Source organism: Aulonocara sp. 'chitande type north' Nkhata Bay, linkage group LG5 (genome assembly GCF_057382095.1).
Source record: "Aulonocara sp. 'chitande type north' Nkhata Bay isolate Kocher_YH1m ecotype deep benthic linkage group LG5, A_spYH_male_GT1.1, whole genome shotgun sequence".
NCBI classification, from domain to species: domain Eukaryota; kingdom Metazoa; phylum Chordata; class Actinopteri; order Cichliformes; family Cichlidae; genus Aulonocara; species Aulonocara sp. 'chitande type north' Nkhata Bay.
The window spans coordinates 20,708,882-20,728,295 of record NC_141348.1 but is presented as its reverse complement, the minus strand read 5'-3'; the positions used below and the strand labels follow the sequence as shown (position 1 = coordinate 20,728,295).

General features: G+C 41.4%; 1 protein-coding gene across 4 annotated transcripts; it reads right to left on the bottom strand.

Annotated features, from left to right (window-relative positions):
• Positions 1-216: 216 nt before the first annotated feature.
• Positions 217-18,835, bottom strand: per3 (period circadian clock 3). 4 transcript variants are annotated; one of them, XM_086291962.1, is made up of 22 exons: positions 18,669-18,835; positions 12,396-12,823; positions 11,811-11,977; positions 11,586-11,704; positions 11,094-11,292; positions 10,871-10,922; positions 9,986-10,134; positions 9,732-9,810; positions 9,538-9,644; positions 7,775-7,931; positions 7,493-7,601; positions 7,060-7,188; positions 6,825-6,933; positions 6,619-6,730; positions 6,371-6,510; positions 6,087-6,248; positions 5,650-5,901; positions 4,468-5,330; positions 4,174-4,360; positions 3,737-3,923; positions 1,959-2,109; positions 217-1,875 (listed from the first exon to the last, which is right to left on the bottom strand). In XM_086291962.1, the coding sequence occupies exons 2-22, from the start codon at positions 12,680-12,682 to the stop codon at positions 1,753-1,755; spliced, it is 3,840 nt and encodes a 1,279-aa protein (XP_086148088.1). In that variant the 5' UTR covers positions 12,683-12,823; positions 18,669-18,835; the 3' UTR covers positions 217-1,752. The 4 variants fall into 4 exon arrangements, with proteins under 4 accessions (XP_086148088.1, XP_086148087.1, XP_086148089.1 ...); XM_086291961.1 differs by having other exon boundaries at positions 6,087-6,251; positions 18,669-18,834; XM_086291963.1 differs by having other exon boundaries at positions 6,087-6,251; positions 11,811-11,971; positions 18,669-18,834.
• Positions 18,836-19,414: the final 579 nt, after the last annotated feature.

The window sequence follows — 19,414 nt, the reverse complement described above, 5'->3', positions numbered from 1 at the left end:
GTTTCATTTCTAAGCCAGCAGATATGATCTCTCCAGCATTTCCTGCTCTGCCCAGGAGTCTCCTCAAATGACAAAATATCAAATTCAACTTTAAAAATTCAAACATGAAATTTAGGAGGAAGGTCTTCTTTAGTCAAAAAATAAAATAAAATAAAATCCAGGAGCATGAGTTTAATGTTACGTAAAAATTTGACTGACACTCATGTCAAACTGCAATTTAGGTTTTATCTCATTTATTCATTCCTTTGTGTCACAAACAGTCCCTGAATTCAAGACAAATGGCTTTTTATACACTTTGTGAAGTTCATTTTGTGTACATTTCCTATAAAATACATGATACTGTTATATACTTTCAATCTAAAAACGGTAGAAAACCACGTTCTGTCTTGCACTGTTGGACAAGTGTATCGAAAGAAGCAGCTCGCAGTCGGCCAGCACGCACACTTTTACACATCCACAAGCTCACCTGTGATTTAAATTCAGTACAGGAAGAAGAAACGAAACATTCACAGAACTACAAGAGGCTAGTTAGTTCTTCCCGGTCTCCCTTTCATACAAACATGCATCCAATCAGGCAGACAGCTGCAGGGTATAGAAGGAAATTCATTTACTTAGTAAACACAAGATGAGCGGAAATTTGGGGCCACACTGTGTTTGTTTACAATTAAGAGGTAAGCTACAGGTATTACAGGGCGATGACCGGGCAGGATAGGTCAGTGGAGAAAGGACTTGCTACAGGAAGTTTTGAGTAACGGGCTAGATGTGTCTTCTAGCACCAAGTTCAATTTGAAATGATCAAAATGCGGAAAACGGCCCATTCTTATTCCCAGGACATCGTACATGCTTGATGGCAATGTAGGGCTAACGCTGAGAACCCAAAAGCACAATCTTTACCTAAACTTCACCAAGAACCTTTTGGTTTCCAAAGCTTTCAAATAGGACACAAACCACAGCCTTCTAAAGCAGATATTATTACTCTGTACAAGTTACACAAAGAACACCTTGTGTTTATGTCCGCATTGCCAGAACGACAGTATATGATACCCTGGGATGAGAACGCTTTGAAGGAAACAAGCCTACGGAACAAGAGTGTAAATTCCAGTAACAACACCATATTCAAATCTAGGTGTCCTAAAACAGAAAAGCAGCAAATGTGTTTTTATCTTAGTGTCCCTCGGTGGGGGGTGAATTAATTAAAAAAAAAAAAAAAAAAAAATCACAATGTCTTAATTATGTCACCGAAGGAGCTGATGTAGTACACATACTGTACATCCTGGACTCAGTGTTACTGGAGAAGAGTTTGACGTATGTTCTGATACTCTGGGCCAGCACCGTCTTCATCTTCCCAGCCAGTCACTCCTGTTCTACAGACCAGGTGTACACACAGTGCTCATGTTTATCCCAGGGCACTTTCCATATATGGTTCATAGATCTGAACAGTCTTAAATACAGCCTAAACCCCCCTCATTAGGGGCTCTATTAACACATAAAAGGAAAAATGTAATATTCATGGTCCAATAAGAACAGCCACATTAAGCAGAGTGAAAGAAAATGCCCATCTCTCGCCTCCTCTGTTCCTTAGGGCCTGGTCCAGCCTCTGCGACCTTTATTAAACATATTAGATTTTACACTAAAGCACAGGGATCCACTCCTTCAGACTGGTCAAAAGAGATGCATGGTGAGAGTTGTTGAGGTTCCTGACAGGGCTGGCACACTGTAAACCTGATGACGGGTGATTTCTGGTCAGAGTTCTCAAGTGTCAACCACGAGTCCGATCGGGTCGTGCTGAGGGCTCTCCAGAAGTGAGGAACTGTCAGGTGCAGCTGGGTGAGTGGGGTGGGACATGCCTGCACCTGAGCTGCAGCTCACACAACCCTGAGAGAGACAGCAACGCATTAAACACACGGTCACAGGAAACGAAAACAAAAATGTTCACAGTGAGTGATTCGTGGCGATACCTGTGTGTCTATTTCCTGTGGGATGGCATGCTGTTTGATCCATGGATGGACTTCAGCCAGCTCCACTCTCTGCTCTTGGCTGAACCAGGGCTGGAGGGGCTGAAGCACTCGAAGCTTCTCCCTGTCCTCCGCCAAAACCTTGTTCTGGTCCCTGCGGGGAGAGAAAGCATGAGATGATAAAGGATGATGAAGAAAAGGTAAAGGGCATGAAGATGAACTGTCTCCCCCATGTGTGACAAAAGTGGTATTGCACAGGGGTGATTCTCACACCTGTGAGGGGCATATTTGTTTGGGTTTCTAAACAGTATGGCACGTCGACACACCTGAAATGTAACCTGGACATAACTTGGCCGCTCCTGTCCAATCAAAATGGGCTTTGAGGGAATGCAAAGAAGTGACCTAAGTTTATCAGAATGGAAACCAACATGATCTTTCTGCTTTTAAAGGTGGATTAAAGAGATACCACTTCCTGCTAAACTGAAGGGATTCAGTGTAGAAAAGGCGGTTCATAGTCTCTGAGGCTGATTCATGCTGCTCTGTGGTATGCTTTTGGTTTATATCTTTTCACCCATTGCTTGTCTTCTTGTTTGTGCTTTTGTAAAAAAGTTAAATAAAAAAGAAAACATGTATAAGGCATAAGAAGTCCATCTAACTGGTATAAATATAAATAAGCACAGTACTGTGAAGACGGCTTTGGTGTTTATTGTACTCCCCGATTATGGTAAATGGTAAATGGCCTGTATTTATATAGCGCTTTACTAGTCCCTAAGGACCCCAAAGCGCTTTACATATCCAGTCATCCACCCATTCACACACACATTCACACACTGGTGATGGCAAGCTACATTGTAGCCACAGCCACCCTGGGGCGCACTGACATCATTACATAATCAAATCAGCAGGTAGCCCTTTTGCTGTACCATTTGGCTTTGAATAAGCGAAGCCATCAGACAAAAAGACTAAATACCATGCCACATTAAACAAGGTGAGACATTTAGATAAGATGACAGTGTTTGAGAATCATGAAAAGGACTGCTAAAAAGAACAAAAGAAACAACACTTGCACATGTTTTGACTTTATGAGCCTCATAAAAGCCTCACCTTTAACCTTACTGCGCTTACTCAGTCAACTAGTGAGTATAATCCTCACTTTATATTGAAGATAAATGATTTTTAGTACAAAGCACCAGGTTTCAAAGGCCACTGTGAAAGTGTCACGGGGGGGAAGCAATGCTGATATACACTGAACAGGCTGACATTATTTCTGTTCATGCTTGCATTAGTTACTTTTGTGCCTCTGTTACTATAAAACAGAACGCATTTGCAATTGTAAATCAAACTTGAGAGCTCGATCGCAAATGGATTACACTGACTTCAAATGTGGCTCTAAAATGTGATTTGTGAATCCTAAAGCTTAGAAACTTGTTTGAAAAGTAGGCGGGACCCACGCTGAAAGATGTACTCTCTCTCTGTTGGCCAGACTCGATTGGAGGGACAGCTTGGAAATATCTACAGTTTATAAACGAGATGGGTGATGGGTTAAACAAATACACGTTTCTGTTAATCTTTAACTGGATTTACATTTTCATCAGAAAGTCATCTTGCATTTAAAAAACAAAAACAAAAACAAAAAAACTGAGCGCGGTGTTCAGAGTTCGCTCTGAAAATGACAAGAAAGACACAAAAGTAATTCCACACACAAATCTGTAATGCCAAAATAGCTTTTCTCAAGAATGCGTTTCCCTTTTATCCATTATTAATTAAGTGTATTGGTGTACCTGGTGTGGATCTGGTATGTCATCATGACACGCTCGGGCGTGTGCTGGATCATGCTCCACAGGGAGTTTTCCGACTGATTCTCGAAGGTGTGTTTGTGCTCTGCCAGGGTCTCCAGACTCTTACGAGCTTTGCGTGACGTGTCCGATGAATCGTTGCTGGCAAAGTATTTACTGCTGTTGCTGCTGCCTGTAACCCAGGGAAAAATTCATTCACATCCTTCCATCCTACTCTTAACTGAAAATGCTGTTCCTCTGTTTTGCATTTGCATGGCATTCTTTTACTTGTTTGCATCATGCAGCAACATTTAGAAGCTTGGTGTACACGGACATTGGAAACTGAAAGTCAAAACTATAACAACTAGACTTATGCTTTACAAATATGGTGCAAAAAAGGCAGTTTTTGCATGAATTGCATGCATGCATATTGCCTTTCTTACCAGTGTGTGAAGTAGAGGTTCCATTGGAGCCAGATCCAGACCCCAGTGAGCCTCCAGACTCCCCTGATCCAGACCCTGAGGCATTGGAGCCAGTCCCTGACCTGGCGTCCTCCTGAAGCAGTAAGTCAAGGAGCTCGCTGGATGTTGACTGGGCATCATGGTTGCCAGACTCTCCTGCGACATCACGCTAATCATAAAAAAGATGGTCAGAAATCAGTCGGCAATTTAGAGTGAGAAAACTATCAGACCTATACTCAACCCATACCTGTTATAAAAGGTGGTAGATTGACTCACCTCATTGGCATGTTGTTCATGGAGGCTCTCGGCGTGGTTGTGCCCAGTGCTGCTCTGCCCTTCACTCGGTTTGGGCAGTTCTTCCTGCAGCAGATTGAGCTGCAGTGGAGAACTTGAGCGAGAACTAGAGAACAAAGCTGTAGGCCCAGCCGCTTCCTCTTCTTCGCCGACAGATGAACTTGCTCTGGGTGAGCAAAGTAAAAGGCCTGGGGATGTTTGAGAATGGGGACCAGGCTGGGCCTGGAACTGAGGCTGAGGGAAAGGTGCACTGACAGGGGCATACCCTGTCATAGTGATGGGTATTTGGGGAAGTATAAACTGAGCTGACTGTGGATAAATGGATGGGTAACCTGGGGTAAAAGTGGGGTAGTTGGGCAGGATGACAGCCATGACTGGAGCCATGAAAGAAGGGTTGAAGGTCTGTGTTGGAGCTATGGGTTGCAGGTTGTGAAAGTTTTGGGTATTCTGAACATTCTGAATGGTCTCCATTTGGATTTGCTGCATGCCTGGCAGGCTCTGAGTAGGTTGCATTATGTTGAAGTTGTAGCTGAGCTGGTCAGGAGGATGGAGCCCCGTAGGAGCTGCTCCAGGCAGCTGTTGTGTCCTGGGTGATTGCTCCGGGCCGGGCTTCCCCATTACAGGAAAGAATGGCACCTGGACTGGAGATGTTTGGCTGTAGGGTGCTCCCACCTGGGGCTGGGAGGACTCTGAGGAGGGCCATGAGGAGTCAGGGACACGGCGAGCGAGTTCAGGAGGGGAGGCATAGCTGTCTGACGAACCCTGGGGTTTGGGACGCTTGTGTCTTGGCTTCCCTTTTCGAGAACGATTCCAACCTCCGGCACTCAGTGGACGCAGGTAGTCTCCTGCAGTGAATGTATAGAGATCATAGAATCTAATTAAAGTTGCACAAAAATTTGCACCAACAGTCAAAGGAGCTTGCAAAGAAAAGCGTCTGGACTTCTTTAAGTTACTAGTCCACCATTTGACCTTAGAACTGAAGAAGCTTCTCGGATGAGAGGTGAAACGTCTTCAAGTAACTTAAAGAAGTCCAGACGCTTTTCTTTGCAAGCTCCTTTGACTACGATGACCTGGATGACTGAGAACCTTCACAGACACATTTGCACCAACACTTTGTCAGATTTCAAAACATCAGCTGCGTTGCTAAAGAAATATTCAACAAACCTGGGTGGTGGGAGTGAGCAAAAGAGCTGTTGTCCAGCTGCAGATATGAGCTGTAAGGGCTCTGAAGGATGCGATGGCGGAATCGATCTACATATTCTTGCTCCTCCTTCTGGGTGTGAGCTGACAGCACCTCCTTGGTGAGACCAACAAACCTTCTTTCCTCTGCGGCAGGGCTTGGAGCTGGACGGACAGGGGTTGGGGCAGGATCAGCAGGCTCACTGCCCATCGGGGCATCCTCCAGTGCTGTGGCTTCTAACAGAAAAACATAGGTGGGGTGGGGGGGTGGGGGGGGGGGGGGGCAGTGTCAAAAGAAAGCACTAAATGTTTCTCTGTGTGCAAAACTCCTGAGAGAATTTTGAAATTTTACCATTAAGAGAGAAAAAAAAAAGAAGCATCTGAGCAGGTCTCACTCATGATATAAGACTATGTTTATATACCTGACTCAGGCTGTGGCACGTGCACTATGGTACTGCTGTATGAACACTGGCTGGTGACCGAGACAACACTCATGGCTTTAGTAGACATGGTGATGTCTGTAAGAGGTGCCCCGACTACAGCTGGAGTTGGAGGGCTCACTGACACCTCAGTCTCCACCACGACTGCTGAAAAGTGAGAAAAAACAAATGCCAGGAGCAAAACGAGTTTATATGACAGAAACATTGCAGCCTTTCACCCTAAAAGTAACAGAATGCTAAGCCATGTGCTGTGTGTGGGTTTATACCATTTGAAATCTCCTGAGCTGTGTCAGTGGCTCCTGCAGGCTTGTCATCTTCTGAGGTAGAGGATGAGGAAGAAGAGGTTACCAAGGAATGAGATTCACTCTTCCGCTTGAGGGCTGGACCTGTACAGCTCTCTAAATATCTGGTTACACACAAGAAATGTGCGCAAACCAACAGGGAAAGCAGGAGTCAATATTATGACAAGGACTGAGTGCTGCAGAAAAAAAAAGTCATGTTTATCGCCACATACCTGATGATGTTATCCACACAGTTGATTTGCTGATAGGAGGGAATGTGTGTTTGCTTCCTGCTCACTTTGTGCTCTCTGACCTCAGCATTGGAGGCTGAAGAGGGTAGAGGAGCTGGCAAAATAAACAGCCAACATTTAAAATATCTGCCAATTTTAAAAAACACATTTTAACTGTTTTGTACTCAGTGGATGTGAAACTGCGATACCTGTCACACGTTTTCCAAGGAAAGCAATTTTGTGGTTGGAATCCAGATAAGCCTGCTGGCCCCAACTCTTCACTCTGTTTACATCAGCACAGATCTGCTGTAAAGTCATCTGGAACACACAAACAGACGAACACAGCACCCCCCAAAAAAGTGCATGAGTAACCATGGCAATAGATAGTTAGGCAACTGGGTGACATGTGAATTCCTGGATGATGACCTCACTGTGATGTCTTACCGGTTCCCGGTGTGAGTCCTCCCATACGTTGCCATTGCTGTCACTTGAAGATGCAATGCTGATGTAGTGCTCGTGAGAGCCGTTGCTGCCTAAACTACCGTAACCACTGGAGCCATTGTTGTGAACGGGCTGTAAAGAAGAGACACAAGGAAGAACAGATTAATGCTGCTGTTTAACAGATATTAATGCTTCTTTTTTCAGCCTGTGTACAGCAACCAAAAAGCAAAAACCACACATACTACAACTCCAACCCATTTAGTATGAATCATTTTTTTTTTTTTCCCCTTTTTCTGACAGGACTGAAACATGATCAGCTTTTATATGTTATTACGCTGATACCAGCATGATACCAGCACCTTTGTTGCATTACAGCAACAAAGGATTTAAAGTGAGTGCTTTCTGGAATTCATTTATTCAGCAACGACATATTCACCTGTAGGAAAAGCTTATAGATCTTTGCCTGAAGATCTTTTATTTCCTCGTGAGTTACTGGAACAAACTCCTTTGCTTTAGCAGCAAACACATCCTCATTCAGAGGACTCCTGTAGGCAAAGGCAGTAAACAGAGTGATGTTATCTTTGTTACTGCGTCATTCATGTAATCGCACACCATTTTCACAGAAACCCAGGGGGATTACACAACAGACACCAAACTCTACACCTCAGCACACATTTTTGTCGTCTTGGGGTTTAGATTTTATGCTTATGGAACTTACGTCCTGACTTTGTGGCGCCCGATGATGAAGGCCACCTTCCGGCTCCATGGGTTGATGAAGCTGGACCAGCTGGTATCCAAGGTGATGTAGTCTCCATTCTGACAGTGCAGACGCACGGGAGAATGTTCAAATGGAGGCTGCCCCGCATGCTTCAAGACTAAGCAAGGCATGAAGAATAAATAAATAAATAAATAAATAAATAAATAAATAAATAAATAAATAAATAAATAAAATGTATGACAAAAATACAGTCACGGTAAAAAGAAATTACTGTCAATTCTAAAGATTTGTATTAGGACATAATAATAAAAATATTATGATATTTAAACTGTTTCACTATTTATTTAGTACTAAAATAAGCCAAAACGCTGAAGCGGTGTGTTAAAAACTAAATATATCCCATGATTCAATAGCTTTTAGAGCCACCTTTAGCAGCAATAACTTGAAGTAATAATTTTCTGTATGATGTCAGAAACTTTATCGGTCTCTCAAATCATTGTGGAGGAATTCTGACCCACTCCTCTTTCCAGTGTTGCTTCACTTCATTGAGGTTTGTGGTATTTGTTTATGTATAACTCTTAACCAAGGGAAAGCATTTCAGTCAGGTTGAGGTCTGGACAATTGCAACACACTGATTCTTTTCTTTTTCAGACAGGCTGTTGTAGTTATTCTGCTTACACGTGCCCTCACAAATGACTGTAGAATACATTGCAGTCCATTAACTCCTCTGCATACCGAAGTGTCCAGGTCCTGTGGCTGCAACACAAGCTTAAGTGATCACCCCCACCCGGCCCCATTACCGTGCTTTACAGTTTGTATGAGGCGTTTGTGCTGATATGCTCTGTTGATGCCATCCAAACATGGCGTTGTGCATTATGGCCAAACACCTCAATTTTTGGTCTCATTTGTCCCACGGAGTCCTGTGGTTTGTTCTATTCTTCAAACCTAAACTGTGCTACGTTGTTCTTTTTAGAGGGAAGAAGCATTCTCCTGGCAACCCAACTAAACAAGCCATACGTGTTCAGTCTTTTTCTAATTGTCCTGTCATGAACTTTAACATTTAAAATGCTAACTGAGGCCTGTGGAGTCTGGGAAGTTCACTCCTGGAAAGACTGGCAAATGTTTGGAATGTTTTCCACTTGAATGTGAATAGTATTTCACACTGCAGAATGATGGAATTCCAATTGCTTGGAAAAAGGCTAATAATCCTTCTTTAAGATCACTGCTGATGTCATTTCTCCTCTGCATCATGTTAACAGATATGTTAACACTCCAGACCACCAAACTGCCCAAATGTCTGCTTTCATAGAGGTGCTCACATTTGCGTCAAGAGCAGCACCCTGGTTTCTACTTATTCTCTCAACTACAGTACTATGGAAGAAGTAAGAGCACTTAGTTTTTCAAACACTGCTTTTGCATTTTTCCCTAATTTTTGTTAATTATGACATAGTGTATTATTTAACTTGCTGTTGATCACCTCAGGTTGATCTTTGTCTAATTAATTAATTAATTTTTATTGTGTGATGAAAGGTAAAATCTTATAATTTCAAAGCGTGTGTAAATGCTTAGGATAAACACCTTGCTTTGGTTGATTAATTTACTACTACTACTAGCTATTTTATTATTTGTCTGGCATTTTGTACAGTATAATGAAAAAGAGAATATCTATCTATTTAAATATACAATTTGAGTCAGCTCATTGAAATGCAGAGTTTTCTTATCAGCAGACTAAACTTTTGCACTCATCCTCCCCACAAACTCACCTTTCCGGTGCATGGCTAGCATGAGGGGGCGGTCCTCTGGGTGAATGCAAGTCAGCAACGACGTGCCTATCAGATCCTGAGGAAGGTATCCAAGCAAAGGCACGGCCCTGTGAACAGTCAGCATAAAAATCAGCTCTTTTCATACACTGCCATTAATTTTCAAAGCTTGGGACTGGAAATTTGTGTGTATTGACCTGTCATCAACTTCCAGAAACACACAACCAGGGGAGTGTGTTGTGGTAAAGATGCGCTTGTCCATGGGAATCCGAGGTGCTGCATACACAAATCATATAAACACCAGTGCAAAACATGAATAAACAGTGGTTATAAGTTCATCAGAAATACCAGAAGAGTTTCTCAGAAAGTGTTTGGGGTTATTATAGATAAAATTGCATTGACCTATCAGAGCATCAAAGCTGCATGTTAAAAGACAAACACGGTATCATACCTTCATATCCAGAGATGATGCGTTCAGCCAGTGCCAGGCAGCACGGCTCCTCCTCCTCCCCACTGCCCCCAGATCCCTGCACCTTCAGCTGGTAGGGTGTTATCCGAAATGGGTTGTAACGCATCTCACCCTCACGATCCTTCCCACCCCTAAAACACACAAGACACAAAAATCATATCCGAATTTATTGTGATCAAAGATGAAAACAGGAAACGTTACCTGCACCAGTTTCAAACCCTAAAATAAAGATCTAATGAAAAATGAAAACAATTACTTCAAATTTCAGTGATATCTATTGGTACAAGTTGATGACAGCTAATTTAATTCTTGTAAGAATGTGTGAAATGAATATTTTCTATGGCTATGGAGGTACTTTCAGTCACAAGAGCTGATGGATAATCATGTTTGATTTGGCACACATTTTACACCAGAAGCCCCTCCTAACACAACCCTCATATTTATCCAGGCGTGTGTCTCCTCCTGGTCTCAGACTGGGAATCTTTTGCACATAAAATGAATGTGTTAACCACTACACCATGGACCGAGCACAGTTTCTACAGACACATTCATTAAAAAGCATGTATTGATGGAATTCCTTATAGAGGAAGAGTTGACAATCAGAACGAAACTTCATTACACCCTGCAGGAAATTTTGTAACAGTTGCACAAGCTTGTAGACGTTACACAATTCTAATAATAAAAAAACAACAATCATAATTTAAAAACCCTGAAATTACTGCAGTTTATAGTCTGGATACACAAGGGCAACATCAGATGTAGGGTTTAATGGAATTTAGCTCATATATTTTATTAAATGTGCATTTAAAAAAAAAAAATTATTGTTTAAGGAATTAAGGGATATGTAGAAAAAAAAAAAGTACTGACCTGATTCGGCAGAAGAAGGACTTGACCTGGGCACAATCAAACAAAACGCCGGCTACAGAGAAAAAGAAGCGAGAGAAGTCAGTTAGCCATATTCTCTTTCATTATTTCTGTTAGATACCCACTGAGACACTAGCATGTGCAAACTAACTTAAAAAACAAAACTGTCCCGTCCCTGTGCCGTATTTTATTTATTTAATCTAAATAAATAAATAAAATACAGCACCTGTGTGCGAGTTGCTCCAAGGTGGCAAATGGGGTTGCGCAGTGTGTGAATAGAAGACGTTGACATCTTGGTGGAAGAGCAGCTCCACAAATTTGGCGGACTCCAGAAACTTCCTCTTGCAGCACAGGATGCTGGGAGCCTGCTCAGACGCGTAGAGGACGCGGCCGCTGGCCAGGGAGAAAACCACCACGAAGGAATCCTACAAACAGGTAAAGAGATGTACGCACCCAGAAGAACATGCACAAGCAAGCAAAGTCACAGACACACACAAAAGCAATAAACACACATACACTCACACACCCGCTCAGGAGTGAGGCAAAATAAATGTACATATGCATGTGTATTTGCATCTTTAAGACTGCCTCAAAACAGGATTTCAGAACAGCTCTAAACAAATGCTTAGTGGGTCCTATGACATCTTCAGTGATGCATTAAAAAAGGGACAATAACATCAGAACCTGTGACCTGTGCATCTAAGTTTGATGTGCATACCGTATTTTTAAGGGTGTGTTCTGAGGTGACTCTCTCCAGCTCTTCCAGGGTGCAAACAGTGGCATTTCTCCGCTCGTCCTGCCCATTTTGCATGAGCAGTTTATAGTATTCACTATTAGCTACAGGTGACAAACCAAGGCACAAAAACAGTATCAGTATTTGGAGAAAAATAAATAGTGTTTTCTTAAGATTCTACATGGACTCTTCTGTATTTAGTCAGGTTACCTTGCACTTGTTTGACACAGTTGAGCGCGTAATGTAAGGCCTCCACAGTGCTGGCTTTGCTGCGGCTGCGTTTGTCTGATGGAAGCCTCTTTTTCATCTCAGCCACTGCATTCATCACCTCTCTGTGGTCCTGCCCTTTGCCAGCCTCTGCATGCTCGCTGCTACATATGCACAGAAACAGCATAAAAAGATAAGTATTTCTCACAGTTACTTAAGTAGTTAAGATTCACTCTGTCTGACATAGTTAGCATTTTTGTCACCATTATACCATGAATAGATCATAGCACAGACGCAGAATTTCAGGATCAGCTGGTAAAAAGCATCTTCCCAGTTTATTTTGGGAAACTCTGGCTTGTTTTCTTCTATGCCAAAATTCTTGCAATGCTGCAAGAAAGTTAAAACCCTGGCTGTTGTCACAGTGTGTTGTACTCCATTTGTCAGAGCCACATGCTAACAGTGTAGCAATAGTAATAGATAAAAAGCTCTCACGTGGTGTTGTGGATCTTTGCAGAAATTAGGGTCAGAAAGGCACCATAGAAAGTCCCCAAAAAAGGCTAAATGGTGAGAGCACATGGAGTTAAATACCTCTTAGCTGAAACTGAGGTGGATCCCGAAGCACTTCCAGGGCTGTGATTGGTTGATGAACACAGGTCGTGTGAACCACTCGCCATTTCTTCATCTTCCTGTCCCACCTCTCCACCTGAAACTCCACTTTCTTCACCCCCGAGGTGCTTGGACGTTTCCCTGCCGTTCTGCTTCCCGGACAACTCCTGCTCCACCTCTCCACCGTTCGCTGTGGCTGACAGCAATGCAGGCTCCTCGCCATGTAGTCCGCTGTCACCTCCTGGCATCACCACACTTTGGTCACACATCAATTATTTTTCTTTCCAGTTACAATAGTCGGTAAGGGTCTTCATATGTTCAACCAAAGGGAATGGGTTCCATGTGGTAACAATGAACTGACTTTCATTCAGTCAGTGCTGAATGTTGGATGAAGTGGTCTGTTTTTTCCACTGCAAACAGAAGAAAATAAACAAAAAGCCTGAGTTTAGTTATTATTGCATAGAAGGTATATGGAACAAATTTCCCACGTGTGGGACTAATCAAGTTTTATGTTATGCCAGAGGCAAGATTTAGGAAAATCAGTACAGGTAGTAGGGCTCTGCGATATGACCAAAATCTCATATCCCGATATAAGAATTCTATCGTCCCGATAACGATATATAAATCACAAAAATGTAACATTTTCTGTAAATTCTGTGAATCTCGGGCGGCTCATCTTGCGGGAAGTGTTTCCAGCTGCGCATCATGTAGCTGGAGTCGAGTGTTTTAAGCGATGCATGAAACTATACTCTTTTTTACTTCTCATCAGTAAATAATCTGCTCTTTCACGTGATTCAGTTTATTTTGAAAAGTCTCAACAGGATCTTGAGCTTTATTGTGAAAGGTTTATGTGGAACATAAACAAGCGGACACGCGATGCTGTTACCGTCATTGTTGCTAACCACAACGCATAAAAACAGGCTCTTGTCCGTCCGTAGTGTGGTTATATAAAATATAAGAGAAAGAGAGAACTTTACAAAATTAATATACCCACTACAGTGACCATCAAAACGATGAAAAAATATTGCCGTAAACAGTTTATTTTGCGACACCACGAAACAAACAATAGCGTAAAATGAAATGATAGACGCTTTTATATTGTCATCCGATATATATCGTTATATCGAACAGCCCTAACAGGTAGTACAACAGAAACACTGAACTCTATGAAAGCAGCTGTCTCTCAGTTAGGACTGGGCTATATCATACCGTTCACGGTAATACCGGTGTAATGTTGAGCAACGATAAGAAAATGAAATATCGTGATAGAATATGGGTAAAACGCGCATGCGCAGTGCCTTCGTTTACATATGCACATGGCGGTGACGCAGAATGAGAAGAGCGAAAGTGGATCGTTAACTGAAACAGATGAACCAGAATTGGTTTGTAAAAATGCTGGAACTTCAATGGTGTGGAACTGGTTTGGCTTTCATCTAGGGCTGCTCGATTATGGCAAAAATGATAATCACGATTATTTTCACTGAAATTGAGATCACGATTATTTGACGATATTTATTTAACCCTTTAAGACCTACTATAGAACCAAGTCCACCAGAGCTTATATTATTTTTTTTACATGCTGTAGTGCCATTTGTGGGAGCATTTCAAGTTGCTATACATCAATACAACTGTTATAGCCCATATTTTAATAATATGTATGCATTAAGTGCATAGTAATTACATAAATTGCAAAAAAGTGCAATAAACTACAAAAAAAATTGAAAATCGCTTTTGTTTTGTTTACATATATTTCTACTTGGAGAAATTTAAGAGGTTTATCCCTCAAAACTTTAAATACAATAAAGTTGCAAAAAATAGTTTCCCACCACAGGAAATTTATTTTGAGTGTCTTCATAGTTTTATTTTGGAGATACAGCAATTTTTATATACTGCAGGAAAAACAAAAAACAATCCTATGATGCAAATTTGCAAAGAAAACAGCAGGTGCATCATTTTACTGTGGGAAGTGTTACGAACAGCTGATAGGAACGGCAAAGCGTGTTTCTGGAATATTATGTTTTTGTTCCTCCAAGCGCTTTTTATGCAATTTTTGCAAAGCTATATGTGGAACGAAACCGTGACCGAGGACAAGCTGATGGCATCAGATGTAAGTACAACTCCTCCGGTTTCATATGCAAAACAAATTATTGCGCTAGCTTACACGGTTCAGGTTCTACAGGGATTTAAAAATAGTTACGCAAAACGGAGCGTGCTGCTCTGACCGGCTTTAAAGGGTTAACAATGACTTTAAAATAATAATATAAAATGGTGTGCAACACCACTGAAGTTTTTTTTTTTTAAACTCTCTTTTCAACCAACGGCAGTCACTCTCCAAATAACTTCTGCTTAGCTTTCCGGGCTTCCCTCGGGTCCTCTTAATCAGCGGTCTCCAACCTTTTTTGCGCCACGGACCGGTTTATGCCCGACAATATTTTCACGGACCGGCCTTTAAGGTGTCGCGGATAAACGAGGGAGGGGCTAATAATCGGCTCAGTCATTTTTAATGATCGTTGAAAGCCCAGATCGTAATCGTGATTTAAATTCGATTAATTGAGCAGCCCTACTTTCATCCGTCAGATACACAACAAAGCACTATTTTTGGTAGCGCATGCTAGCGGGCCATCGTTATTACCGTGTTTTTTGGAAAACACGGCACACTTAAAATCAATCCTTTGATTTTTCTGAAAATCGACAGTGCCCCTTATAATCCCGTGTGCCTTATGTATGAATTCTGGTTGTGTTTACTGACCTCTAATTGATTTTATGTGGTACATGGTGCTCGAATATCTGTCAAATGTTTCAGTACGACTTTGCTAAGCTACGAACCCGCACCGCTTGATGGATTGTCGGAGCATTACGGCTATCGTAGGCAGGCGCCTCGCGGAGTGATACGTACTGTGCTTCAAGATAATATTACCGTACTGAGTGTGTGTATAACCTCTTTTTAAGTTTTGTGGATATGGTTATGCTCAGGATATGTCAGCCAATTTCCACTGGAAATGCCTTTTGGTTAAACTGTCAGCAAGAAATTTGCATTTGCACTGTTAATTTTTTATATAACCTTAATGCACTTAAAAAAGCTGCTTGTTTAAGTGAAAATACATTAATGGTTTTTTTTTTTTTGCACTAATAAAGTTGAGGAGTTTTAAAGCATTTTGTCTAGTGTCAATTATATCGTCAGTTATATCGTTATCGCAAATTTTCAAATGTATATCGTGATAAATATTTTTGGTCTACTCTCAGTCGTGTAGACTCTCAATAAACACATCCATCGATGTCTCATCAGGCAAGACGTGATAGCATTTTTACCAAACTAAAATAAACGCCATATATATATATATTCCAAGTTCACTTAGTTTTTTATTTTAAAAAGTCTTGTTGTTATTTTCTTTTTGGTACATGTTTTTTTTTCCACATCTAGTTTCAGTTTGTAGCTTAGTTTAAGTAAACTGTAGTAAACTTAATCTCATTTATGAGGAGCCAACTCTAAAACTGTATTTTACACCTTACAAATTGAAAACATTCATGTTTAAACAGCGAAACTAAGGCGTTATTGTTGCAGATCTCAGCTGGCTTGGTCTCTGACCACCAATGACACTGAGGATCCTGTTCTTGCATTACGCCCACAAACACGTCCTTGTGTTAGTATTTCATTTCAGATTTAGCCAGTGAAAACATATTTTTTAATAAAGTGTTGTGCAGTAACAGATCTTTTCTCTTACATTTTTCAACAGCACTTCTTGTTAAAGTGTGACTTTTTGGAAAAACTTTAACACTTCTGTAGGTCATCATTAAGTCAACCTACCTAATAAGCAACTGCTCATACCCCTACAGACAGATCATGCATGACACCTTAAAGGCCAATGCGACCTGGAAGCAGATAATCTTCAGCATGGAAAAAAATCACGGTTGGCAATCATGAAAGTTGGGAATCTTGCCAGTGAACTTTTTCTCAAATAAGTGGCAAAATGTATTTCCAAAGATATTAACAGCATATGCAGAGAATCATCCCCAGTTGGAATCCCCATCCACCTCACATTCAATTCCTCTGCTTGTAGGATCATCCAATCATAAGCAAGTTGCTTTAAAGGGAGGGTTTCCTCCAATGAGAGGTAAAACAGCATGAGTCAAGGAGAATAAACTGAGGGCCTGAGGATTATGGTGAATTACAAATTTTAGAAAGCTACTACAAGCCTACAGTCCTAGAATAAAAAATATAGAGCTAGAAATATATTCACATGTCCACTTTAAACTTGGGGCATGGGTGATGTGCCAAAGGCTTTAAAATTGGAAGCAAACACTTGTCTTCTTTTGAAAGTACGAGCATGTTATTGCCAAACATAAACAAGTAAAAAATGTTCTGTGCAAATGTGAACAAACACAATCTGCCATGTTATTTAATACTACTCAGCTGTCTGGCCATAAAACTGACTCACTGCTTTCTGACTCTCTCCCAGCATCCGCGATTTATGCACATCTCATCCATCAATACTGCCAAGACCAGGTAAGGCTCTGCCAGATATAATAATGTGATACTGGGTTACATAATAGCTGTTACTAATTATGCATTTACATTTTTTGCAATCCCTGCAAACGCAGGTTTTTTAAAAAAATATTTTCATCAGAGTCATCAGAGGAAATCGCTTGTCTTCCAGCCATCTTGGGCGAGTTTTTTTTCTCTATGGTATTGGTATAATTAAACAAACTCCAGCTGCCACCACATCCATATGGCACTGTGACCAGACACTGAGAATAAAGACAGAGGGACAGAAACTGAGAAGCAAAAGCAGGAGGGAGTGAAAGTACCCTGCATCATTCATCAGGTCTTCATAGGAGGATTACATAACTGATTTGCTCAATTCAGAATGCATAAAACATTATGCTATTGAGATATTATACATGTACTGACGTGCACAACACAACGCGTGATTGTTGTTGCATACATAGGATGCTGTGGTCCTTTCTCACTTATGCAGCACAACAACACACTTGACCTAGGCTGTTGCTCTGTACTTGAACCTGCATGCACACTGCAACACAGCTCAACACCATCACAGACTGCTTCCAGAAGTCACCTAAAAAGCTAAGATAAGCTATTGCACAAGCAAAACTGAAAGTCAACATTATTACCTGTTTTACAGGCTTTTTTTTTTTAATTTATTGTTAACGTTCAGCAGAAGCCTACAACTTACTCCCCCTCACCATATGAACCCAGTGACCCAAGTAAGTCCAGAGGCCACCTCACAATGCTTTGAAGGAGTGACAGCAACTCCACTCCGGTGGAAGCTATAGCACCACACCTGACTTGCCACTGGGCAGCTTCTAGTTTCAGTGAAGTCCCCTACCCAGAGTTATTACATAGCGCTTTATCTATCAAGACCTCTCATATACATTTTTAAAATTTCTGTTTTATTTTTATTTAGTTCTTTTTCAATTAATTCCCATTAGTTTATTTTCAGTTTGTTTGGGTTTTTTGTGTGCCAGGTTTAGCTGGGTTGCTGTAATATACTGGGTATTTATCAGGGGCAATATCCGCAGTGTGTATAAAACCTGCACTGTCTATGGAAGTATCAGAAAGGTTCAGACAGTAAAATACAAACACAGCATTTAGTGAGGGCAATTAACTCCCACTCATGTAATCATGCCAATCTCAATAATCATATGCACCCATGCCTCATCATGCCTGCTGTGTAAGCACATCTGGACAAAGCGACAAAGCTAAAACTTAATGTAGTTTAGTGTTAAGACCTTTTAACCGCCGTGAGAGTTCGGGTTGCTTGGTGAAAACAGCGCCCCCTACAGTAACTGGATACGAAGGTCGCAATACCGCAATAAACTGATAGCCTGTTAGCTACTGTATTAGCAAGTATAATAGGTTGCTTTTTAAGTAATGCACCGTATGCAAATCTGAGCAACAAAAGCTTTAGTTTGTTACCAACTTGCCAGCCAACACAGCGCAACCCGTGAGCTCCAGCCCCCTGACTTACGGCAGACGTTATACAGCTAACATGAGCAACACACACTGCTTACAGTCAAGTCAGCATTCACTCCTTGGAGAAGCAAAAAGCCCAAACCACAATAATACACATTCGCAACGACTTCACAGCACACAAAAAAGGCAATGATTCAATTTCACATGTTTACATCCACTGTTGTCTCTAGCTGAAGCCGTGCGTCAGGTGGTTAGCTAGTTTATCGAGAAAGCTAACTCACCAATTACGCCCCCAATTTTTCGTCTTTTGGTGGAATATTTACCTTTCCCGCTCCACGCGTGTCTTGGCTCAAGATTAAAAAGTTACGAGTCTCCTTAATTGATCACCGGACCGCATCAGAAAGTATTTTGTTTCAGTTATATCTCAGTCACGTAGCTACGTCGTCATCCATCCCAGAGCGGTGGACACATTTGTGCAACGTGAGCCCGGCATAGCATAACCACGCCCATTAAGCGATGATTGGGCAGGTGGGTTTTACATTTATTATTGGATTGGATAGCAAACCAGATGTAGGCGTGTCTGCCGCGGCATGTCTGTTGGGTGGCTTGCTGGCGATTCACGTGGATTCCCATGTTACGCAACCGAGAAACAACAAGCCTGAAGCACACTGTGCGAGCGATGACACTACCAGCCCGCTGCGTCCCCGCCCCTACCGCTAAATGAATGAACAGAGTCGTTGCATGGTCCAGCTGCTGCAGTGCACGTAGCAGGGAGTTTGGACATTTGACTTCTTTTTGTTTGGTTAAATTGTTGTCAGTTATTGAACATCATCTTAGTAAAGTCTCTTAAGTAAAAAAAATAAAAAATAAAAATTACAAGAAAATGGGAGCTATCAGTAATTTTAATAGATTTTGTCATTAAGCAAATGAAAAGGAAGGCAAAGAATGCCACATACTTGTATATCCTTATTCATTAATTGTAAATAATATTTTACATTATATTTAAAAAATTTGCAACAATAATATGCAATCTAATTATTCTCAGTTGTCATGTTGATTATCTTTATGA